Genomic DNA, 22,189 nt, shown 5'->3' with positions numbered 1-22,189 from the left:
AAATGCAGCATATGTTCATTTCTTTCTTTCTGGCAGAGTATAGAAGGGAGAGTGGTAATTCCTTAGTCTGTTTTCATGACAGCTAACAGTTTAGATTTGAACTAGAAAATCTTTTTTTAAATCTTTCTCAAGTTACTCAGTTGAAATGGCTTCTGCTCACCTAGCTTCCTGGCCTTTTAACATCTCTTTTCAACCTAGAAATATTTGTTTTAAATGTGTCAATTGATGAACTCAAGATGAAATGTTATCAGTTATTCCTGGAGACTGAGATTTATTTATTTTGTATAGTCTCTTTAAAAAAAAACAAAAAAAGTTGCACATCTTACGCTGATGAAGGTCTCATATTTGAGCTCAAATACTTGGTTGCAGATGATTAACTTAATAGGGTTAAAACCAGTCAGCAAATAGCATTTTATTTCTGTTCTACTGTTTGCTTTTATGAAAGGGAAATATATGTAGTCCATTGCAAGAGGAATGTATTCTATGTAAGTTTTGGGTTGGTAGACTTTTTAAACTCTTTCAGTCAGTCATCTTCACCCTCGCTCAAACAATATCAACTGGAAGAGATCTGTCTGAAATTTCCTACAATTAAGGCTACTGGTTGTGTAAAGACTCATCCTGGCCTTGTCTTATGTTCTGATGCTGCTTCCAGCGTGTGCATATGTCATCTGTGTGAAAGCTGCAGCCTCCAGGAGAAGCGTGCATGATGTTGAGGGGTTTGGTTCTCTGTGGTCACAGCAACTGTGAAAGCTATTGCAAGTGCCACTTCCTTTATCTTCAGGAGTGCATGTGTCTATTGAGATTTCATCCTCGCTGCTGTCATGCCTGCTTTCCTCATCCCGATGGCATTCCCTTTCCTTAACCTGCTTTTCTTCTGTTAAACTCCCACCCCTGCTTCCTCTATTTGCAGATGGTGGTTTTCAAACTGACTTGATGCAATCATCAGTTTCATGAGGCTGAAACAGCAGGTTGAATGTGGAGTGAACTAGGGCATAAGGCTGACAATAGCAGAGTTGTTCAGGGTAAGAGTAGAGAAGGTGTAGGAGGATATGGAAATTTATGCAATGTCTGGGTGAGCACCTCATTTTTCTAAGTGTGAAGCCCTTGTTTATAACTTGCAAGGTCTGGTTTGACCTGTTTCTTTCCTAAGGATACTTATTTTAAAGGATTTGTTTTTGAAATAGAATTTTAAACTAGCAAAATTATTAAAACTGAGCTGTTTAGCTGTCTGATATTTCCATGTTAGAAGATTTTAGGTTTTTTTTTCGTGTGTGATTATTCTGAGGATCTGGTTTACAGACATATCTGAGAAGCTGTTAGATTAAAATAAATTGCCTTTGGATATTTGTTCTTAAATCATTCATACACCTGTTTCTTGTTTTCTGTCTTTCAAGGAGGCATCTTTGAGGCCTCCAGGTTGCCAGGCTACAAAAGCTGCCCTATTAAATTTTGGGGTTTTTAAGGCCTTCCTCATCTAAACTAAGACTAAAAAGCTTTAAAGCACTTTCTGAAGGATGAGAGCCTTATCAGATATTTCACTGATCAGGCATCTTAGATTTCCATAATGAGGGTCACGAAGTAACATAATGATGTTATTGTGAACTTGTGTTCTCTTCTCCCAGTCATGGACTGACAGGTGATTTACATACTCTCCTGTGAGAGTTTAAGGAGGAGTAGTTCTTTGTCCTTGTAGTCTGGGTGGTTCAGCCGCAGAACCACTACTGTGATAAAGATTTACTGAATCATCATTTTAGATTAAAGGAGTCTGGAAGAGAATGTTTTGCTGGGTTTAAGAGGTTGGTGTCTGTTCAGACTTCAGCCCACAGTGTCACTAATCTCATGAGGAACTGAATCTGCTCCCCATCTCCATGGTGCTCAGTTCAGTGTTCAGTTAGGAATAGGATGTTTTATTTTTTGGCAGCTGTGTAATTCATTTTTTCAGATTTTTATGATCAAAATGGTTTATGATGCAGGCCTTACTAATAATCCTCAGGGTCTGAACTGAGTTATTATGTTATGGATACTAATATTCAAAGATTTGTTTCAGAACTGCCATCTAAAAAATTAAAAAACTTGTCTTGTTGCTGCTTAAATGCTTTCCTCTTACACTGGTATTTCCTTCCTTTCCTTTTTCCTCTTCCTTCCCTTTTCCTATTTTCCTTTTTCCCATCTTTCTGCCTTCCCTCTGTCTGTGTGTCTCTCTCCCAGATTTGAAAGATTTTCAGAACAATAAACATAGATACTTGCTAGCCTCCGAGAATCAACGTCCTGGCAATTTTTCCACAGCCTCCATGGGGTCCCTCACTGCATCTCCATCCTCCTGCTCTCTCAGTAGTCAGGTGGGCTTAACATCTGTGTCCAGTATACAGGAAAGAATCATGTCAACACCTGGAGGAGAAGAGGCAATTGAACGTTTGAAGGTAGGTATCGCTGTAGATTAGGAGGCTATTAGTTTGGTCTTTTCCAAAGCTAAATAGCAGTGAACCCAGGAGAATTTTCCTTCATAAATATGTCTAGTATGCTCTTCTGTAGGACATTGTCTGAAACCCACTTGCACCTTAAAAAGGGCACTTAACTGTGGTGGAGTAGAAACTGGCACAGGCTTTCCTGTTAGGATTATTTAGATTTAATTGTGGCCTGGAGTGACAACTGAATTATAAATGAAAATCTTGATTCTTGTTTACAGGTCCTCTGATGCAGTGGTAATTATGGAAAATTTGATCATAAGTATAGACTTCAGGAGATCTTGGTCAGCACTAGTGTGGACAAAGTCTGACTAGCAAATGCACTCGGCTTTCAGAAAACCAAATTACCCCAAAGTTGAAAAAAGGAGGAAGAATAATCCTGCTACTGTTGTATTCACCCAGCCCCCACAGATTAAAATGTGAAGCACACAGAATAGCATGCTTTATCCAGACAATAGCGGCCTTGTCCCAATTCTGCATAGTATTGAACCGCATCAAAAGTGCATTACAGTGAAGTATTTCTTAATTTTTATGAAACTCCCCCCCCAGTCTCCATGGGTGGATGAGTGGGGAGAGCTGGCTGTGTTGAATCTATGCTTCATTCTCATGTCTTGTCCATGAGACACTGCCACAGGGATTGGAATGGGCTGGAACAGACACTGCATATCCCTTTCCTATTGGAAACTGGCTGTTGCCATGGAAATAACAGTGTGGTCTCTGCAGTTCTTGGCATCCAGTTGCTGAATGATGTCTGTAAATCAGATTTTAAAAAACAGAGAAGAGGAAAAATAATTTAGGTGGCTCAAATTAAAGTTTGACTGTGGTTAGATATGAAGTTGTCTTTTCTCAGCTTTCCTTCAAGGCTATTTACCCTTATAAAATTAAGGAAGACAACATAGAATTTTAAAGTGCTGGGAGTACTTTTTATATACAAAATTAATTTGAGGTCTAGAACTGAGCACAAACTTCGCTTGCTTTGTGTATTATGTGAAGAACTTTGAGAAGAATAGTAAAACAGCTTCTGGGGTTTTCACACAGGAATCTGAGAAGATCATTGCAGAGCTGAACGAAACATGGGAAGAAAAGCTGCGGAAAACTGAGGCCATTAGGATGGAAAGGTCAGGAATTGGAAGTGCTGTCAATGTGGATGGTCTCTAGAAAATGGAGAAGTTTGGAAAATGGAGAATGTTACTCTGTTCAGAAGCAATAGAACAGCAGAATAGTGCTTAGTGATAATTCTACTGAACTTTGTGATATATATAACAGTAGGGGCAATGCTGAGAGAAAGCTGTGTTCTTTCCTGTGTTTCCTACAGTTAGTGTTTACCATTGTAATTCAGGTAACATCCTAAACTGCTACACGGGCTTCTGCTGTGAAGCAGCATGGAGTCCTGGGCTCGCTCTTCTCCCACCGTTCTCTTACATTACAATGATTCTAGCCCTAAAGTTAAGCAGAAAATAGTAAGTTTTAATACCAGAGTATTTAAAACTGTGAAACGACTCCAGCTTTGGTTTGAGTTGTGTCTTAAAGCAATAAGACAGATTCTTAATAATTGTCAGAAGGGGGTGCAACCAAACAGAGCATTAATTATTAGAATATTAAAAGCTTAAAAAATATGTAAGGGGAACGTCTTTGGCTGGAAACAATGTGATTGAGCAGTCCGTAAAATTATGAGAGGTATACGAAGAAAGTGGATAGAGATTCATTATTCACTGACAGAGCTAAGGGACTTTAAGGCTGACGGCTGATTTGAAACAAGTAGGAAGTTCTCACAATGCATAGGTGAATTGTGGAAGTCTTTACTGTGTGATGTGGATGGTGGTATGAGTTGAATTAAAAAAAAAAAAAGACCAAACCTCAAAACCAGCAAAACAACTTTGGGTATCTGTTTAAAAGAAATGCCACAATTCTGGAATTTTCTTAGGAATAAATTGGGAGATTATGATAATACTTTGGGGAAAATATCACACTATTTGCCATGTTCTTATTCTTCTGTGTTGGTGTCACTGTTGTACTCTTGTCAAAACCAAGAATACTTGTTACATGAACAGTTTGACCCAACACAATCCTTTTTATGTCTTAAGAAGGAGAGAGTACTTCCTCTGTTAGATCAGGACAAGCCAGTTAAGTCTTTGTAAATTAATGAAAAGTGGTAGATCCTTTTACATAAATTAAATATTGAAATTTAGAACAGACTTTAACCTTCCTTAAAGAAAGCAATGACTGTAATATCCTAAAATGTACTTATCTTGTGATACATGGTTGCGCTCAAGTGCTGTTAAATCTCTGTAAAATTTTTGCTGTTGCCATCCTGCAGGTTATAAACTCTAGGACTACATTCTAGAAACTTGCCCTATTGTGTTACAAGGTGGTGACAGTCCTGGCTGTCTAGTCGATGGATAGGCTGGTTGAAAGTCTGATATATTTCATTACATAAGTTTCATTAGATCTTATTTTATTTAAGAAGCCTAAAATATGGTAAATATCTTTTTTCTCTCAGGGAGGCATTGTTGGCAGAAATGGGAGTTGCCATTCGGGAAGATGGAGGAACACTGGGAGTCTTCTCACCTAAAAAGGTAGAGAAAATTGATAACTATTTGTCTCCAGAAGGCTGATGAAGCTGGGAGGAGAGGGTGTTGAGGGAGATACCATTCACACAAGGGCTTGTATTCATGTAAGATACAGAAGAGCATAAATGAGGTTTGAACCCTTAGTAGTAAGTTTCTTTTACTATATCTTTTTGGAAATAGCTTTAGTGTTAGAATCTATCAAAACACTCTCCATCTAAGCATTATTTTGCTTGTAATAACAAAGTTGGATGCTGTTCCTCATGCAAGTGATGCAACATAATACTTCATGCTTTTAGGGAGCTGCAGAAAGAACTGCCTGTGGTAGCTTCCACTGATTGTTAAAGTAGGGAATCATGTTCTAGCCTAATACAGGGATGAAAATAGGAGCAGTGTGAAAAGTTCATAGGGAGACTTTTGATACCAAAAAATGGTTGAGCTTTTTTGTATCTTCCTTTAGAAGAATCTGTGCTGCATGGAGAAGCATTTGCAGCCTCCTTGCATATCTGTCAATTTGGCAGTAACACAGAAATGCTGCCTCTTGGATTGTTGTGGCCATTTTCTGCAGTAGCTGTGTGTGACCTTAATGTACTCCACCTATTCTTTGAGATACCCAGGAAAGTTTTGAAGTCTTGGTGCTCTTCCTTTAATTCCTTTGTTAACCCTTCTTCCGCCTTGGAAAAAGGAATTGTAATCTAATGAACCACTGAACATGGGGGGATGCAGGGGAGAATTTCTTTTGGTACATGTCAATAGTTCTATTTCCTGAAATTTGAAAGAAGCAGGAAAAGGGCATAAACTAGTGCTATAAATATAAAATGATCAAGTTAGTGAGGAAGCTGGAGTTAAAGCAGAATTACTGGAGTACAAGGAAAAGAATGTACCTTCTTGTATTGCAAAAATGTTTCAACAAAAACCACAGGGTAATATTTTAGCTGTAACTTGCATGTGCAGGTGTGTAACAAACAATCTAAGATTAAATGGGGACCTATCTAGAGTCACTGTACAGAAATACAGTACAGCAGAATTGGTTAAAATGTTTAATCCATCTCTTAGTGTTAGATGGTTAGGTTTTGAGTAGGTGAAACTCTGGTTTGCTTTTGGTGTATACTCCAGAAATGCCTAAGGTTTGTGAAGACACTAAGTCGTTGAGTGTTTTTTAAATTTCTTTCTCTTATGTTACGGATCCTCATCTCCTTTTAGATTTTGCCTCAGAGGCCCTCAGCTTTTTTTGATGACTCTTTTGATGCATTTTCAGCTGATCAGGTTTGTGTATAAATGCCAGCTGGATTTAGTAGTTGCTTTGGTACTAGATAGTATTTATTTTTACCCATATAGGATTTATTAGGAGAAGTAAACCTCCTGACCTAGCCCTGTCTGTCTCTGTTCCTTGCTATCCTTGCACTTAAATTTCATTAGTTGTTCTTCTAGTAACTGTGGTTGCTGTTGTGAAACTTTAGGAGATGTACATAGAAAATTGAAGGGTATTTTCATAAAGGCTTTACACTTCTGAGGTACCAGTATGGATCTAATCATATGCTGCTAGGACAGCACTTTGTTTTTACCAGCTGAGCTGTAAATTGAACTCTGTAAGGTAAACTTAGCCCACTTCACAAATTAAAAGGTATCATGTTGTGCAATCATTGCTGTATCTGCTGCTTTTGCCTTGATGGCAGAAAACGTCTTGAAATTGATTGTGGAAATTGAATTGCTTCTGCTCCATCAAAGATGGGAGCAGGAAAAATCCTTCAGCTTGTGCTTGAGGAATACTGTACAGGAGAAAGTTGACCTAACTGTCTGTGGATGAATGAGGGATCAGTCACTTTTGCTAGCATCATCTTGCATGTTGTTGAGTTTTATTTCTTACAGAGCTCTCTGTTGCCTGTGAAAGAACCATATTCAGACTTTGATTTAGTGTAGTAAATGAAATCGGATGCTAAAGCACGTGTGTATAAGGTACAGCATTATTTTCAAAGTGTCCAGGTGGTACAACTTATAGTGGTGCTACAGCAGTTGACGATGTTTGGGATTTAGTTTCTCTCCAGTTTTCTCTTGATTTAAGAGCTTTATACAGCTCCAAATGTTGATCTGAATGCAGTGAATAACCATGATGGCATGGGACATCTTCAGCTGCAGTTTTATGTGGCCACTATATATTTAGGTGTGAAAAACGTGTCTGTCTTTTTTTCCCTTTCTGTTTTTTAGTTAAATCTTTCATTGGGCAAGTGACAATCAGACTTGGTCATTCAAAGACAAATTTCATTATGAATGTCCAGTAATTTTTGTAGCTTCTGTTGATAGTAAATGTTTTTGCAGTGACAGTAAGTTGATGGAAGCAATGTTTCCAAGGAATTGTAGCCAAATTTATTTCCTTTTGTTAAATTTATTCTATTTAAGGGTAACAAAGGGGCAAGTGGCTTATTAACAGTTTTATTTCTCTTTTATCATATTCTTTAATTCTGTTTAACCATTTTTGCCTTTTCTTTTGTGCTTGTGCTTACTGCTATCTCACTGGCTAGATTTTCACACCAAGGCCTTGTGACTTGTTTGCTGATTCCAGTGGGGTTTTTTCACCAAAGAAGGTTGGTTTAGTGACCGTAGTGGATTTAAATTTAGAAGAACTTTAGATGAAGAGCTTTTTAGCTGTTTGTATCAAGAGAACGTTGGTAGTTTTAGATTTTCTTTTGATGTTAACAAACTTTGCCAAATGAACACCTGGCCTGTATTGCCCAAGAAAAGCCAAATTTGATTCCACATCAGTTTCAAAATTTTGCTGAAACAACCTTTTCTGCTGTTGGACTTCTCTTTACCCAAGTGTACAGAAACTTTACAGGTAATTTTTTTTTTCCCAGCTGAAGCTTTTATTCCCGTGATTGATATTTCAGATAACTAAGCAATCTGATCTGTTTCTGCTGTTACTTTGTGATGCTCTTCAGTACTGCAGGAGATTATATTGGAAAAAATGCATTGTGAAATGACCTTGATATACATAGTAAAACTGCTGGATTAATATACATCCTCCACAGCTGTGGGAAGAAGACTGAAAGTAGATCCTTGGTGCTTAATTAACTTTTCTCTTTGTTCTGTCAGACTCCTCATCTTGTAAACCTTAATGAAGATCCACTCATGTCTGAATGTCTGCTTTACTACATCAAAGATGGTATTACTAGGTGAGGATTGGTTCTAATATGCTCTGAAGTCTGCTTCTTTGCTTGCTCAAATCCCCATGCTGGGGACACCATGAGTTTAAGTAATAATTGTGCCTTGAGCTATTCAACTAGCAGGTACCAATGAAGCATGAGATTGCTGTAGGTAGAAAACGTACAGAAATGCATTTTCTTTTAAGTTGATTCTGTGCTTTAAAAGTAATGTTTGCAGTCACTCAGCTGTATAAGAAGTTCGTTACTGCATTTGGGCAGTAAAAGAAAGCATGATATCCCTTCTAAGATATAGGAAAACAAAAGAAGTAAAACTTATTGAAAATACCTTTGAGACTTCGATGAGTGGAAGATTGAAAACCTTAGTACTTGTTAAAAGCAACTGGAATATGGATGAGTGTTCTCTTCATTATTTAGACCGCATAATTAATATATTCTGCATTCACATATATGAGATTAAATTTTATTGCCAGATTTGGAATTTAAAATGGATTTTATTCCAAAACTTGTCAAAACATCTGGAAGAAGAAAGGTGATTTTTATTATCTTTGGAGCACTAAGCCATGTCTGGTTGCTTAGTTTGTATATTCCTGGCGAAGAGTGCACAGGCAGGTGCTGTTGTGTGGTCCTACTCCAGTGTGCATAGGACCTACTGAAAAGAATATCAAACTTGTAGAGAATTCAGCACAGGATATCTTAGGGTTTAAGAAATCATTGTAAGTTTTGAGAGTAGCTAGCTGATGTCAGAAATGTGTAGAGTAATAAGTACAACAAGAAGTTTCTAAACATAGGATTGAAAATTAAGTTGTCTGTATCTAGAATTGCTCAATTATTTGAGTGTGGAATAGACATAAATCTTCATGTGCCAGGGATACAGCCAACCTCTCCCTGTCTGGAAACTGGATGAAACTGCTTGTGGCATCAAGTTATTCAGCAAGAGTCTCCTGAGCCATTTTTGCTCCTGTTTTGAAGTGCAGATGGTGATTATTGGAAGTGATGATCACTCTATGCCAGCTGAAATGCGCCACTGGAAGTTCCTGTCAAATTTTTTTTTTTTTTTCTGTGTCCCTTTGCTAAAGGGAGAAGGGGCTACACAAGAGCGAAGGAAATGGATTAAACCCAGAGGTGTTTAACATTTCAATTCTCTCTTTAAGTTACATGTTTTAAGAGAGAGATCTTTTCTTTTGTCACCTTCCAAGTCATGGTAAATCTGGTAGATTCTCTGCAACGCAGAGTTCGCGCTAGTTTAAACCTTTAAACTTGAAGGCTAGTCTTAATAGCTTAGACTTTTTTTTTCAGGGTATTTCTGGGCTGTGTTGTCCTACACAGAGTTGTAGAAAGTGTCTGATTTGCTCTTTAAATATCTTTTATTGGACCCAGGGTTGGCCAAGCTGATGCTGAGAGAAGGCAAGACATTGTATTGAGTGGGGCTCATATCAAAGAAGAACACTGTATCTTTCGAAGTGAGAGGAATAACAATGGTGAAGGTAAAAAAACTACTCCTAGCAAAGTATTGATGAATCTTTCACTCCTCACTTGATAGTTGGCCAAGAAATACTGTCATTTGAGAGTTTCTTTTACCTCAAGAAAACCATTGGCATTGACTTACTGTTTCTTGAGTTTTAAGGGAAGAAAATTGAAGTGATAATATCTTCAAATTGCAGGCTGCAGTCAGTATCAGAGTTAAGTTCTGATCTTGGTTAACTATAAACATGAAAATTCAAACAGGAAGAATAATAATTTCAAACTGCAGTATGTGGAGATGCCAGTAGTATTGATTTGCTCATGGGGCTTTATTTCTTTTTTTAACCAGCATGGCATGAAGGAGTGCTTCACTTGTATCTGGTTTTGGTGGTAGTGGCAGAAAGATAGGCAGAAAGTCTCTAGGGTTTGCACACTTCTGTTGCTGTGCAGTGCTCTCTAAAATCTCACTTGTCCATGTTGTTGTCTTCATAGTTATTGTTACTTTGGAGCCTTGTGAACGATCAGAAACCTATGTTAATGGCAAGAGGGTTGTGCAGCCTGTGCAGTTGCGTTCAGGTAAGAAACTTTTGGCAGCAGTTCGTTTTCCTTTACTCTTTGCTGCACTCGCTGTAAGTGTACTTAAAATATTCACTGCCACGCAGCATCCTGCTTGTCCTTCTGCTTACCCTGATATTATTCAAATACATTCTTGCCCAAGCCTATTGCCCTTGGCAGTCTTAGTGAGACAGAGCAGACAGACTGCCAGTTGCTGATGGAAAATTCCCAGTTTCCTGGCAAAGCTAAGATATGACCCTCTGCAGGAGTACAACAGCTTCTCTTTGCTCTCATTAGATTTCCCACTCAGTCCCCTACATTCCTGTAGAAAGGCATGTGAGGGAAGAATTAGGAGGGAGTGACTTCCCTGAATTATGAGTTTGAACCTATCTCTGTCAAGCTATGTGCTTTCTGTGTCCCTCCCCCATTTTTCCACTGGTAAAAAACCAAAAATCAACCAAACAAAACCACCCCACCTCTGAATTACTTGCACCAAGTTATATTTTCATGGAACTAAGAGTACTGACTTCAGCACAAGTCTGGACAATGAAGGAAGAACAGTTCTTTGTTGTTTTGTACCTGCATATGGCTCATATTGAATACCATGATGTTTTTTTAAGAAAAAGTAGATTGATTTTTTTTTTTCCCCCTTCTGCATCTGGATAATTGAGTTACTCGAGGAATACAGACATGGTCTCTGTCATCTTTTAAGAGCCTGTAGATTAGTACTATAATGATAAGGACAGTTTTGGTTACTTTGGAGGTCTAATTACTAGAATGTCATTTTAATATTTCAACTACATTAATATTTTCTCTGGAAGAGAAGAGGCATTTTACTCACTTCAGTCATGCACATGTCACAGGCTTTGTGGACATGTATCTCTAGGATTTAGCCAAATACTTAACAGTATTAGATTTCTTCAGCTCAGCTCTTCTGACATTAGTGTAAAAGAAGCTGTAAAATCCATAAATAACACTGATTATAACTCCAGTCAAATCAATACATGTAAACCACTTTTTAAAGAAAAGTAAGCACCATGCATTCCAGTGCTTGAAGCTTTTCCAAGCAGAAAATTCTGCTCAAGTGGCTTTTGCCCATGTTTTGGCACTGTTACTGGAGGTGAGGAATGGGATTTAGTGATGTGTTTTATTCACTGCAACTGTTGGTCAGTCTCTAAGTTTGTCCTTTAGTTTTTGATAAGCTCTGCTGAGATATTAGATTGGACCCCTGAGGGTGGTATGTTTCTCTAGGAGCACTGCTTATCAGCAGTGGCTTGTTCTGTACAAACCAGGCATTCTGTTTTTTTTCTTGTCACCTAGCTAACTTCAGTGTGTACAGAAATCCTTATAGGGCAGTCCTTTCTTACACTGTCACCCAACAGGATAGATGAGATGAATCATTCAGTGATGTTTTTCAATGGTTTTGGAATCCAGAGCTAACTTCTGTTCCTATTTTTAGGGAATCGTATAATCATGGGTAAAAATCATGTCTTCAGATTCAACCATCCAGAGCAAGCACGAGCAGAACGAGAGAAAACACCATCAGCTGAGACTCCCTCTGAGCCAGTTGACTGGACGTTTGCTCAGAGGGAGCTTCTGGAGAAGCAGGGCATTGACATGAAGCAGGAGATGGAGAAAAGGTAACAGAATAACTCAAAATTTCTACCTGAAACAAGGAGGAGTCAGCTGTAGGTTATTTGGGTGATGTCTGTGCAAAACCTAAGTCTAGGTTCTGCCACATAGCATCTCTGCTACCTATTGTGAAAGTTCAGAAAGCTTCTTCATTATTTTACTTCAGTGTTTAGTGCTCTGGCTCCTTTAAAAATCACAGGGAAGCACCTGCTGCTGACCCTACACACCTCGTGGTGAAGGGCTGAACTGTAGCTTATAGGAAGTTTCATTTCTATAGTCCTATAATAGACAAGTAACAGTTGCTTTTAAGTGGACTTTTAATCTTGTAATTTGGTGGGCTGTGTGTGTAGAGTAACACCAACATCATAATAATGATCTCTTTGACTATTTTGTTCTTTTGTTCATCTTCAGATTACAAGAAATGGAGATTTTGTATAAGAAAGAGAAGGAGGAAGCTGATCTCTTGTTGGAGCAGCAAAGGCTGGTACGTGTCCTTACTTCAGATTAACTATACCTTTGGCCAACAGTAATTCCTGTCCTTGCTTATCTGAAAGTCTAGGAAACCTGCTTGGGTTGTCTGCACAATGCAGTTCTCCCTTTGCTTCAAATACTTTGTGTCTACAGTGAATTATTATCAGTGTGAGTGAGCTCCTTCATGTGAATTCAGAGGTTGTAATTGACCATGAAGAGGCTTTAATCAGTTCTTGTTGGGACAGGTTCGATTTCTTGCAAGTTAACCTGTAAGAAGGGCATTTCTATGCTCTGTGGTTTTTTTTGAAGTTCCTTTTCAGTAGTCTAAACAGCTACTTCTTGGGATGTTTGCCTTTATTTTTTTGTCTTGGATCACCAGAACATACTAATTTTGTGCTGCCAAAGAGATTCCTAGAACACTGATGTGCTAGGTTTATTATTTTGAATGATGTCTGAAAATCTTGCTGCATTGTGCATGTTTTAACCCTTCTCCCTCCCCTGCATGGAGTTCCTTGTAAGGGTCTTAATGGTACACATGGCAATGGTGGGCTTATGACTAGGGAGCAGTGTGCAAAGGGAATTTAACTTGTTCAGAACAATGGGAATTCCACCTTCCCACCTATTTCTTAAATAGAAAGTCTGATAAATTAAGTCTGATATAGGAAGACTTCAGTCTTCACCCAACAAATATCTTCTGAAGTGCATTACAAATAAAAATGCATGGAGTCTTCAAGCACCCTGTGAATTTTAAAAACAAGACCAAGCCCAGGAATGAAATCTAGATTTCCTTAAGAAATTTGAGTCTCCTGATTCTGCTTTAACTACATTGGGTTGTCTTTTAGCCATAATTGTGCCTGAATTCTAATAAAAATTTCGAAATCATAATTCACTTGTAGTATTAGTTTGAGAACAGTGAAAACTGTGCGCTAAATGCATGCTGGGTTTTAAACTGTAAAGCTCTTCCCCTCCTCCCCAAACCAGAATGGAGCAAAGTACTGTGGCTTCCATAGGTAGAATCTATTTTTTAAAATTATATTACACAGTTAAAGACTTCTGCATCTCTTAATTATTTTATCGTAATGGACTAATTTCTTGGATGGAGAGGAGTGGCTGCAGACTTTGAACCAAAGCAACACTTAGTTGAGAAAGCAAGTTAAGATGTCACTAATAATACGTTTCACCTCTGCAATTTTATAGTTGAAATTTGTGCAGCTGAAAGTAGTATGGCAAAAATCAATTCAATGTCAAAGTAAAAATAGTTTTGAGTATTGAGTAAGGTTTGCCTGTGCGTCAGGGGAGATGCAAGTAATGGAATTCCCTCCCTTAAATTTTAGCTGATGGGCATAAACTAATCTATTGTATGAATTAAAGAGGTGAGAATTGGCTGTCTGGAGGGCTGCTTCAAGTAAGGCTGTGTTTGTAACTGTTGTGAAGGGAATTTCTTTCCTCATATATTTAAGATTAAGGGAAGGTTCTTTAGATAGCAGGTTGTTTAATACTGTAATAAAGTTGCTGATATCTTTAAGATTGTTTTGGTTTTGCTGATGTCAGTTAGTGGGCAAAGGCGGAAGACTATCCTACATGCATTACCAATGTAGTTCCTTAAGGACGCCTTTCCTAGTTGTGAGGGTTCATATCAATTTAAATCACTGGTCTGTTAAGCAGTAGCCTGCTTATCGCAATGCTTAATAAGAATATTTCAGATGACAGCAAAACTCTTAACCCATCTCGTCATTTCTGTGTCACTGTATGCAGGGTCTGGAATGGACAGGATTAATGCATTCATACACAGTAGTTGACTAATGATTAGGAAATGTGGGAATGCATTTCACCTTGTGTACCTTAAAAGTATTTACATTGCTGCGATATCCAGCTGCAATATCAGGTTCTCTAACTTACTGCTATGTAAGACTGATATTGAAATATAAATATTCATCTTGTTCTAAATTGGAGTATAATCTTGGATATAAGAAGCTGTCTAATCCCGTTTACCTGATTGTTTTGGTTTTGTGCTGAGATTCCAACCAATTTGGGTATTTCTTAGATGTGTTATACAAAAAAGATAAATAATAGTTTTTGTCCTCCCAAATTTACAACTAATATATATTTGCCTTGTTAGTATTACTAGGGAGTAGAAATAATTGTTCCCCTCTTACAAATTGAATGGGATAATGTGTTTAATAGGGCTAAAATTATCTCCCTGGTTTTCTTGGTCATAATGCCGTTGCAGTGACCACTTGATACTAGACTGCGCGTGTATACCTATATTAACGAGTCTGGTTAACCTCTGAGTGCACGCAGGGTAGTAGTGACCACATAGTGTCTGTTAATCAGCTTTTTATATGCAAGACATGCTTTACCCATAAGTAGTAATATGGTAATTTTGTAACCTATAAGAATAATCCTGTGGAACTTGTGACTTAATGTTTGAGTAGTTCGTGTTTTGCCTTTCTGGACATAACCTTGAATGTGTAGATTGTACAGTGTCTTCCTCCAGGGCATCTTCTGTTTCCACTGCAATATGCAGTTTGTTAGATGCTGTTTCCTTAGGCCACAAATTTTGTTGGCTTTAAACTCACAAAGAGTTTATGTTCTGTTTCTAAAGGAGTGCTTTGCTTATATTTTGACCTAAATCAGAAGTTGATACTCTAGTGCATAAGGTCACAAGAAGCTCAAATAATGTGAATCTTAGGATATGGAGCTTGTTGACCGTACGGCAGAAAAAAAATTTCTTTTACTCCCTTTCATCATTCCCAAACCAAATTTATTGTATTCCCCATTCTTCGTGGTCTTCTACCCGAAGTCTTAAGTCTAGGAACCTGTGGTTCTGAATCCATGACCTGGGTTTCCTTTGGTTTTAGAGTAACTGGCTGTTACTGTTCCTGATTTCTCATGTATTATAATTTTTTCTGTAAAAACCAGGGATGTTAGATAGAGGTTCTTTAGAGACTGACTGCGGTGTTTTATTGAAGATGTTTGGATGACAATAATCCATGAGACTTTCTGTTTGTTAAAGAGATGTCTTAACTTAATAATCCTTTAAAGAAAAGTAGTCTGACTTTAATTCCTGGTTGCAGTAAGCAATAATGGATATCCTTAACTTCTGGAGGCAGTATACTTGAACAAACATTCCTAGCATATGGAAACCTGAAGCACTGCTCATTAAAAATCATTTAGCAAAAGGTGGAAAACTTGTAATGAAGAAGCAAAACACGCATAACTCTTAGCAAGTGTGTGGAAGCTCCAGGCTCTAGGGTTTGAGAAGAGGACAAATCAAGGATATCAAATAGAGAATTCATATTAAAACAATTAAAAAAATAAGTCATTACTGCTACATTCTTCTGAAACTCATTCTTCGGACAGACAAGACTGTTAATGTTTGTTGTTTTCTTTAAACTAAGCAACAAGGTGACAAATGGGGAAAAAAACCCCAAACCACAACCCACCTGTGAAACTCTGATTCTGGATATCCTTTTAGCTTGTAGCGAGTCTTGGAGTATGAACCACTGTCTTCACCTGTCATAGTGGCACTTACAGTCCTTTTAACATTGAACCTTTCGGCTGCCTCTGTTTCATTTTTTCTTATCGTCTAACACTTCTCTGGCTGCTATTGTAGTGAAGTGGATTCTAAACTTGAGCATCCCTGCAACTACGTGCAACGTTACTAACCAGTGTTAACCCGACTTACTCTGGCTGCTCATGACATCTTCTATGATGGCTGTTGTGTTCACCTACCTGGGGAGGATTTGCTGAAAGAAGCAACAGCAGTCACCAAGGCAAATGTGTGTGGCGGGGATTTGCATGACTTTGTAGCATGTGTGAAGTGTAGTTTACACTTGGTTTTTAATTTTTTTTTTGATCAGGAACTTGGGCTTAGTTGATCTGTTTAAAGATTTCAGAAGGGATTGGGAGGGAAGAATCTAGATTATCTGCTATTTTGAGTTGACAAGACTTTTAAATATAATGCTAATCTTAATTTAGTGAAGAGCTCCAGTTTGACAGTCCATGACTCTTGAAGATACGTTTTAATGTCCTAACACTCAGTCTTCAGGGGACTTCCTTATCACTTGTTCTATTTTGATTTTTGATTTAGTTTTCTTTGCCTGCTACTTCTTGTTTAGCTTTTCCGTTTTCTTACAATTTTAATTTTGGTTATTTTGGGGCCACTTCTTGATTTTTGTTTTTCCAAAGGATGCAGACTCTGATAGTGGGGATGATTCGGACAAGAGATCGTGTGAGGAGAGTTGGAGACTGATCACTTCCCTGAGAGAGAAGCTGCCCCCCAGCAAGCTCCAAACCATTGTAAAAAAGTGTGGCCTCCCCAGCAGTGGGAAGAAACGAGAGCCTATTAAAATGTACCAGATACCCCAGCGTCGACGCCTTAGCAAAGACTCCAAATGGGTTACCATCTCAGACTTAAAGATTCAGGCTGTGAAAGAGATATGCTATGAGGTAGCACTCAATGACTTCAGGCACACTAGGCAGGAGATTGAGGCTCTGGCCATTGTTAAAATGAAAGAGCTTTGTGCCATGTATGGGAAAAAAGATCCAAATGAGCGTGAATCATGGCGAGCTGTTGCTCGTGATGTCTGGGATACAGTAGGAGTTGGAGATGAGAAAATTGAAGATGTTATGGCCAATGGTAAAGGAATAACTGATGTGGATGACCTTAAGGTGCATATAGACAAATTGGAAGATATTTTGCAAGAAGTGAAGAAACAGAACAACATGAAGGATGAAGAGATAAAAGTTCTTAGAAATAAGATGCTAAAAATGGAGAAGGTTTTGCCTCTGATAGGGTCTCCAGAGAAAGCTCAGTCAACCATAGCAAATGCGAAGTCTCCAAACTCTGCCAGTGCGGTGGATATGGATAAGAAGGCCACAGATGACTTGAAAAGAAGTGAGAATGATGATCTTGCTAAAGAGGAGCGTGTTTCTCAGTTAATGGCAGGTGATCCAGCTTTCAGACGTGGGCGATTACGTTGGATGAGGCAAGAACAGATTCGCTTTAAAAATCTGCAGCAGCAGGAAATAGCAAAACAGCTTCGTCGACAAAATATGCCTCACCGATTTATTCCACCTGAAAATCGCAAGCCCCGGTTTCCGTTCAAAAGCAATCCCAAACATAGGAACTCATGGAGTCCAGGCACCCATATCATTATCACAGAGGATGAAGTTATTGAGGTTAGAATTCCAAAAGAAGATGATAAGAACAAAGAGGAAAACAAAGAAAAAGAAAGTAGAGCTGCTTCTAAAGACCCTCAGCAGCTGTGGAATCTTTATGGCCCCCAAAGGAATCAAGATAATATCCAAATTAACCGGCAGCAGTTAAACACACAGTCACAGCCTAGCAGTCAGCAGCAGCCATCATCACCTCAGTTGCGCTGGAGAAGCAATTCTCTCAATAATGGCTCTCAAAAAACCTTGCGGCGTCAGACATCGGGCTCATCCGAATCATTGCACTCGTACAGCGGGCAGCAGAATCCAGACCTGCAGACTTTCCAGCAAAAACGCCACATCCACCAGCACCGCCAACCTTACTGCAATCACAACAATGGAGGCAGTGCAGAAGGCAATACAGCTAACTCCCACCCAAAACAGACTGACCGGCTTCACCACTATAACCAGTTTGTGACGCCCCCACGGATGAGGCGCCAGTTCTCAGCACCCAACCTCAAAGCGGGCAGAGAAACTACAGTATGATTAGTTGGCCAAGAGTAGTCTGGGGGAGGAGGGAAGCAGGGGCAGTTCTGGCTTATCGTTGAGAAACAGCCAGGATTGGCTTTGCTTGTGTCTTGGGTTTTGTTTGGCCAGGTAGAACTCGAGCAATTCGATGTACAAACACAAGGTACTGGCCCTTCAGCCCGTTCAGTTTGCATGTGACTTTTTGTTGCAGTTTTAACAACAGTGATTGGAAGAACATTTTGAAAAATTGTAAGAACTTTTTTTTTTTCATAGACTAGAAGACTTGGAGGGAAGGATGTGGAGGGGAGAACTCCCCTGCTAGCTCATTTACCCTATTTTTTGTGTGTGTCTTGGAGTATTTTTCTAATGCTGAAAATATTGTCCAGAACTTACAAAGTGCTACCTTCCTCCTGTGTTTTATGTAGACAATCAAAAGAGGAATTTAGTTTATAGCATTGAATGTTTCTTTGTGACCTTTTTCATAGCAGTAAGGAAACTGACCATCTGTTTTTAAATTGATCTGGCTCTTCTGAACAATATTTTCCATTCTTAACTCAATTTCTTAATAGTAATAATAATCTATAAACCAAAAGTTGTCGGCTGACAAGATATGTGGCTTTTTTTTAATAGAGAAATTAAGAAGAGCTATTGGGTCACAACAGTCCTGCTCCTTGAGTAGGAGATGTCTTTTCTCCTTCTGCTTAAGTTCTTAGTTAGTGGTATGAAATTGCTGAGACAGTTAAACCTGCCTGAATGGAATTTTATGTCAGAATATATATATATTGCTGAAGCAATACTTTGGAAATAAGCTTTTTCTAATTCCCATTGTATCTCTAAATAGAATAGTTTTTAATTATTATACAGAAACTGTGGAAAGGGTCTAGGATTTTTTTGGCACTCTGGTGCAGGAAGAAGCCTCAAAAAGCTAAATTTTTATTTTGTGTTTTCAGCTTTCTCAGGCATGAGTCTGGGAGATGTTCCTGAAATAGTTATCCTTATAAAGATTTATAAATCACTACTTTGAATTGGTTGAATTCTCCTCAAAGATAGGAGAATTGAACTGTTTCATCTTAATGTGATACCTCATGTTAGTGCCTCTGGTCTTGGATAAACCTCTGTTTCAAGACTTGTTTAATAAAGGAGAAGGTCACTTTCAGGAGAAAATAAGATTCATTTTCCTTCTCCACACACTCAAAATGCAAGTTAAAATTTTTAATATCTACTTTGATATGAAAACAAATGCTTGCAATCCCTATTTCAGATTGTTTCAAGCAAATGACAAAAAAGCTATTGATTAAGGAATTGGCTTTATGAGCTTGGGGTTTTATCTCAATTGGATAGTCCCAATTTTAATTATCCACTTTTTACTGAGTTTCTTAAAGTGCAAGACAAAATTGCGCTTACTTCTGAAAATCTGTGGACTTAAGCATAAGCCAATTTAAAGCTTTGAGGAGTTATTTTACTTTTAAATTTAACTTGAATACGATTTTAAAAACAAAATTGGCTACTGTACCACATTTGGTAAGATAGGTCCATTTGCAGTGTATCTGTACAGTTAAGTGATTTGTACAGTTTTGCACAAATATCCTTAATTGACTTGAGGTTGCTTATTTTTTCGATAAAATAGAAGCCCTACTGGTCATTGTAACTTGTGCGTGTTTCAGCATAGCTGTAGATGAGTAGGAAGTGCCTCAAGCTACTTTCCATCTTGTTTCCCTTTCCCGTTCTACTTTCCCCCCCCTGCCCCCCCCAACTGCACATGGTGTAGGTGCTGGGTGCAACACGTTATGGGGCAGCCATGCACTCTTTATGTATCAGTTGATCAAGTGTCAACTCGTAAATCTCTGCACACGTGTTACTGATAGGATACTGGCCCTCTGATGGAGGAGAGACAGTCCTCTAACTGTCCTAAAAGCACGAGTTAGTCCCATCACTCTGGGACATTTTTCTTATGGCAGGTTTAATTTTGTGTCCAAATAATGGCTTTGTAACTTGCATTTGTCTCATGCTTTGGCCTACTTGAACGAAGGAAATAAAGCATCATGTCCAAAAATGTCTTGATTCTTAAGGAAAAGAAGCCTTGTAAATGAGCAATACTTTCTTTGAGCTTGAGTCAGAATTGCAAAATGAGTTTTGGGCTGCAAATAATTTTTTGCTGTTGCCTTTATTTTAGAATCCTGATTTAGTAGTGCATTGCACTTTGATTTTGTGCATATCAAGAATAATGAGTCCTTTCACATCCTCAGAAGGCTTGGACTCTTAAAAATGCATGCTCGAGAAAATCCTCTCAATTCTATAGGAATATGAAAGCCAAGCAGTTGTCTGCATGGGATAGGTCATGAGAGAAGACCAAACCAATTTTATCTTGTGTCCCATTTTTGTTGAGGCTTGTGGCTGCCTGTGTGAAATCACCACGTGATTGAACATGGAGTTAATTTCGAAGTCCATCCAACTACATGTACTGACACGAGATTAAAAACTCCTGCTACTTGATATTTTAACGCTAGACACTAAAAAGTTTTTGCCAACTTTATTTCAGCTTAAAAATCTAAGAAGAAATATCTGTAAATGCCTGGGTGGTGGTGACGATGAACAATAGGTTGCCATCAGTCTTGTCTTACCCCACTGCTCTAGTGCAGCACTAGAAAAACAGCCTATTCTGTTATTTTATGATTTCACAAAAAAGAAAAAGGATAGTCAATGTCAAAATGGAGTGCAGTCTGCTCAGAGGAAGCAGTTTTTTTCCTGGCTTTTAGGAGCATAGTACAGAAATGAAACTTGAAAAAAAAATCTTATAAAAATAATTGCCCACTTTAAGAATTGAATATTAATTAATGCCTCATAAGGGAAGCAGTGTGAGTACTCATGAATCTCCCTTGCACTCTTCAGAAATAGACACACGTCTCACTTCAAATCCTGTATTAATGGAGCTAATGAAGAGTAATACAGCTGCTTCCATAAAGGAATGTGTGGAAAAGCTTTCAGGTTAATGCAAGTGTGGCATCCATGATGGGAGTGCTGTCTTAGTAAGCTTAATTGCCATTGCTAAGTGCTGATGTGCTGTGTGCTTTGACAGCTGGCTTGTATCCACCTGGGCCTTGGTGGTGATTCCTTAAATATCCTTTAGGACTCACTAGGGACACGTGGATTTGGGGGCGTGAGGTGGGGGAAATGCATGTCACTAATGCTCCTTTGATTGACTTCAGCATCCTTTCTCAAGCAATCTGAATGTAAGGATCTGTCAGATTAGAGGATTGCTATTTTTACCAGTACATTCAGCATAGTTTCAATATCTCCCTCATTGTTTGTCTTCTATCCTTTATATGTTGAAATTTTTTCTTTAGCCTTTATATGTTGAAATTTGACTCTGATACTTCCCACTGAACCTCTTCGAGAGCTGCCACACGAGAAATCTATGCTGTGTACCCATTTGTACTGTAAAGAAAGCAGTGAGCTGCCTTTGAATTAACTGGGATTTTCAGATCTGTCCATTGTTTAAGAAAAAACAAGTTTTGGATTGTCTTAAGAGCAAGCATCTGCCTTGTGAAAAGCAGAACTGGTTTGTATTGTAACAAGTGCTCTTTCAATAAATGGTGAAATACTCTTGTAAGTGTCAGAGTTGTCTCAGTGAAATGGAAATGAAATTTGATTGCAGGCTTGTCCTGATTTTATTTTTTGTGTTGGGGCTGGTATTATTCTAGCAGAGTTAAAAAGGTTCCTTTAATTGTTCCTCAGTCTGATTTTTCTAAGTCTGTCCAGCCTGATTTTTCTGCTGTTTTGTGAAAAGCAGCCTATGCAGATTTGTATAGACCATAGCATAGTTTATTTAAATTTTAAAATACCCCACAAGATTAAAAAAAGCGCTTTTTATAGCACAAGGGGATAGAGGCCATACTCCTCTTCAGTGCTGTCCCATTGTACCATCTTGTGTGCCATTTATCTGAGTTCTGGAAGAAAATGCAGAGCTGGCTGTTCCCTCTTTGCTCACTGAAGACAAAAGAATCTGACTTTTTTGTATACCTCAGATCCAGGAGGGGGTCACACACACTGCACTACCTCTGCAGACATCGCGTAGATTCAGAGAATCTGAGTTGTTACCTACAGTGTTTCACTTAAAAAGCTTTTCCAGTCTGATCTTAAAAAGCTTGGTCTAGTCTATGATTTTTTTTTTTTTTTTTTTTTTTTTTTTTTT

General features: G+C 38.4%; 1 protein-coding gene across 26 annotated transcripts in view; it reads left to right on the top strand.

The window, feature by feature from the left end:
- KIF1B (kinesin family member 1B) overlaps window positions 1-22,189 on the top strand; it is a 90,684-nt gene that overhangs the window by 29,893 nt on the left and 38,602 nt on the right. For 7 of the 26 annotated variants that reach the window (XM_026862434.1, XM_026862437.1, XM_026862446.1 and 4 more), the window contains 10 exons: window positions 2,209-2,420; window positions 3,504-3,583; window positions 4,966-5,041; window positions 6,236-6,298; window positions 7,552-7,614; window positions 8,123-8,202; window positions 9,571-9,677; window positions 10,147-10,230; window positions 11,669-11,849; window positions 12,253-12,325. In XM_026862434.1, the coding sequence (XP_026718235.1) occupies window positions 2,209-2,420; window positions 3,504-3,583; window positions 4,966-5,041; window positions 6,236-6,298; window positions 7,552-7,614; window positions 8,123-8,202; window positions 9,571-9,677; window positions 10,147-10,230; window positions 11,669-11,849; window positions 12,253-12,325 (1,019 nt within the window). Of the gene's footprint in view, window positions 1-2,208; window positions 2,421-3,503; window positions 3,584-4,965; window positions 5,042-6,235; window positions 6,299-7,551; window positions 7,615-8,122; window positions 8,203-9,570; window positions 9,678-10,146; window positions 10,231-11,668; window positions 11,850-12,252; window positions 12,326-16,503; window positions 21,608-22,189 lie in introns of those variants that run through there. The other 19 variants (XM_026862449.1, XM_026862459.1, XM_026862457.1 and 16 more) reach the window with 5 other exon arrangements.

The sequence above is a fragment of the Athene cunicularia genome, assembly GCF_003259725.1.
Source record: "Athene cunicularia isolate RWA chromosome 21 unlocalized genomic scaffold, athCun1 chr21_part1, whole genome shotgun sequence".
Lineage (NCBI taxonomy): Eukaryota > Metazoa > Chordata > Aves > Strigiformes > Strigidae > Athene > Athene cunicularia.
The sequence above is the reverse complement of the archived record's forward strand: the minus strand, read 5'-3'. Positions and strand labels throughout refer to the sequence as shown.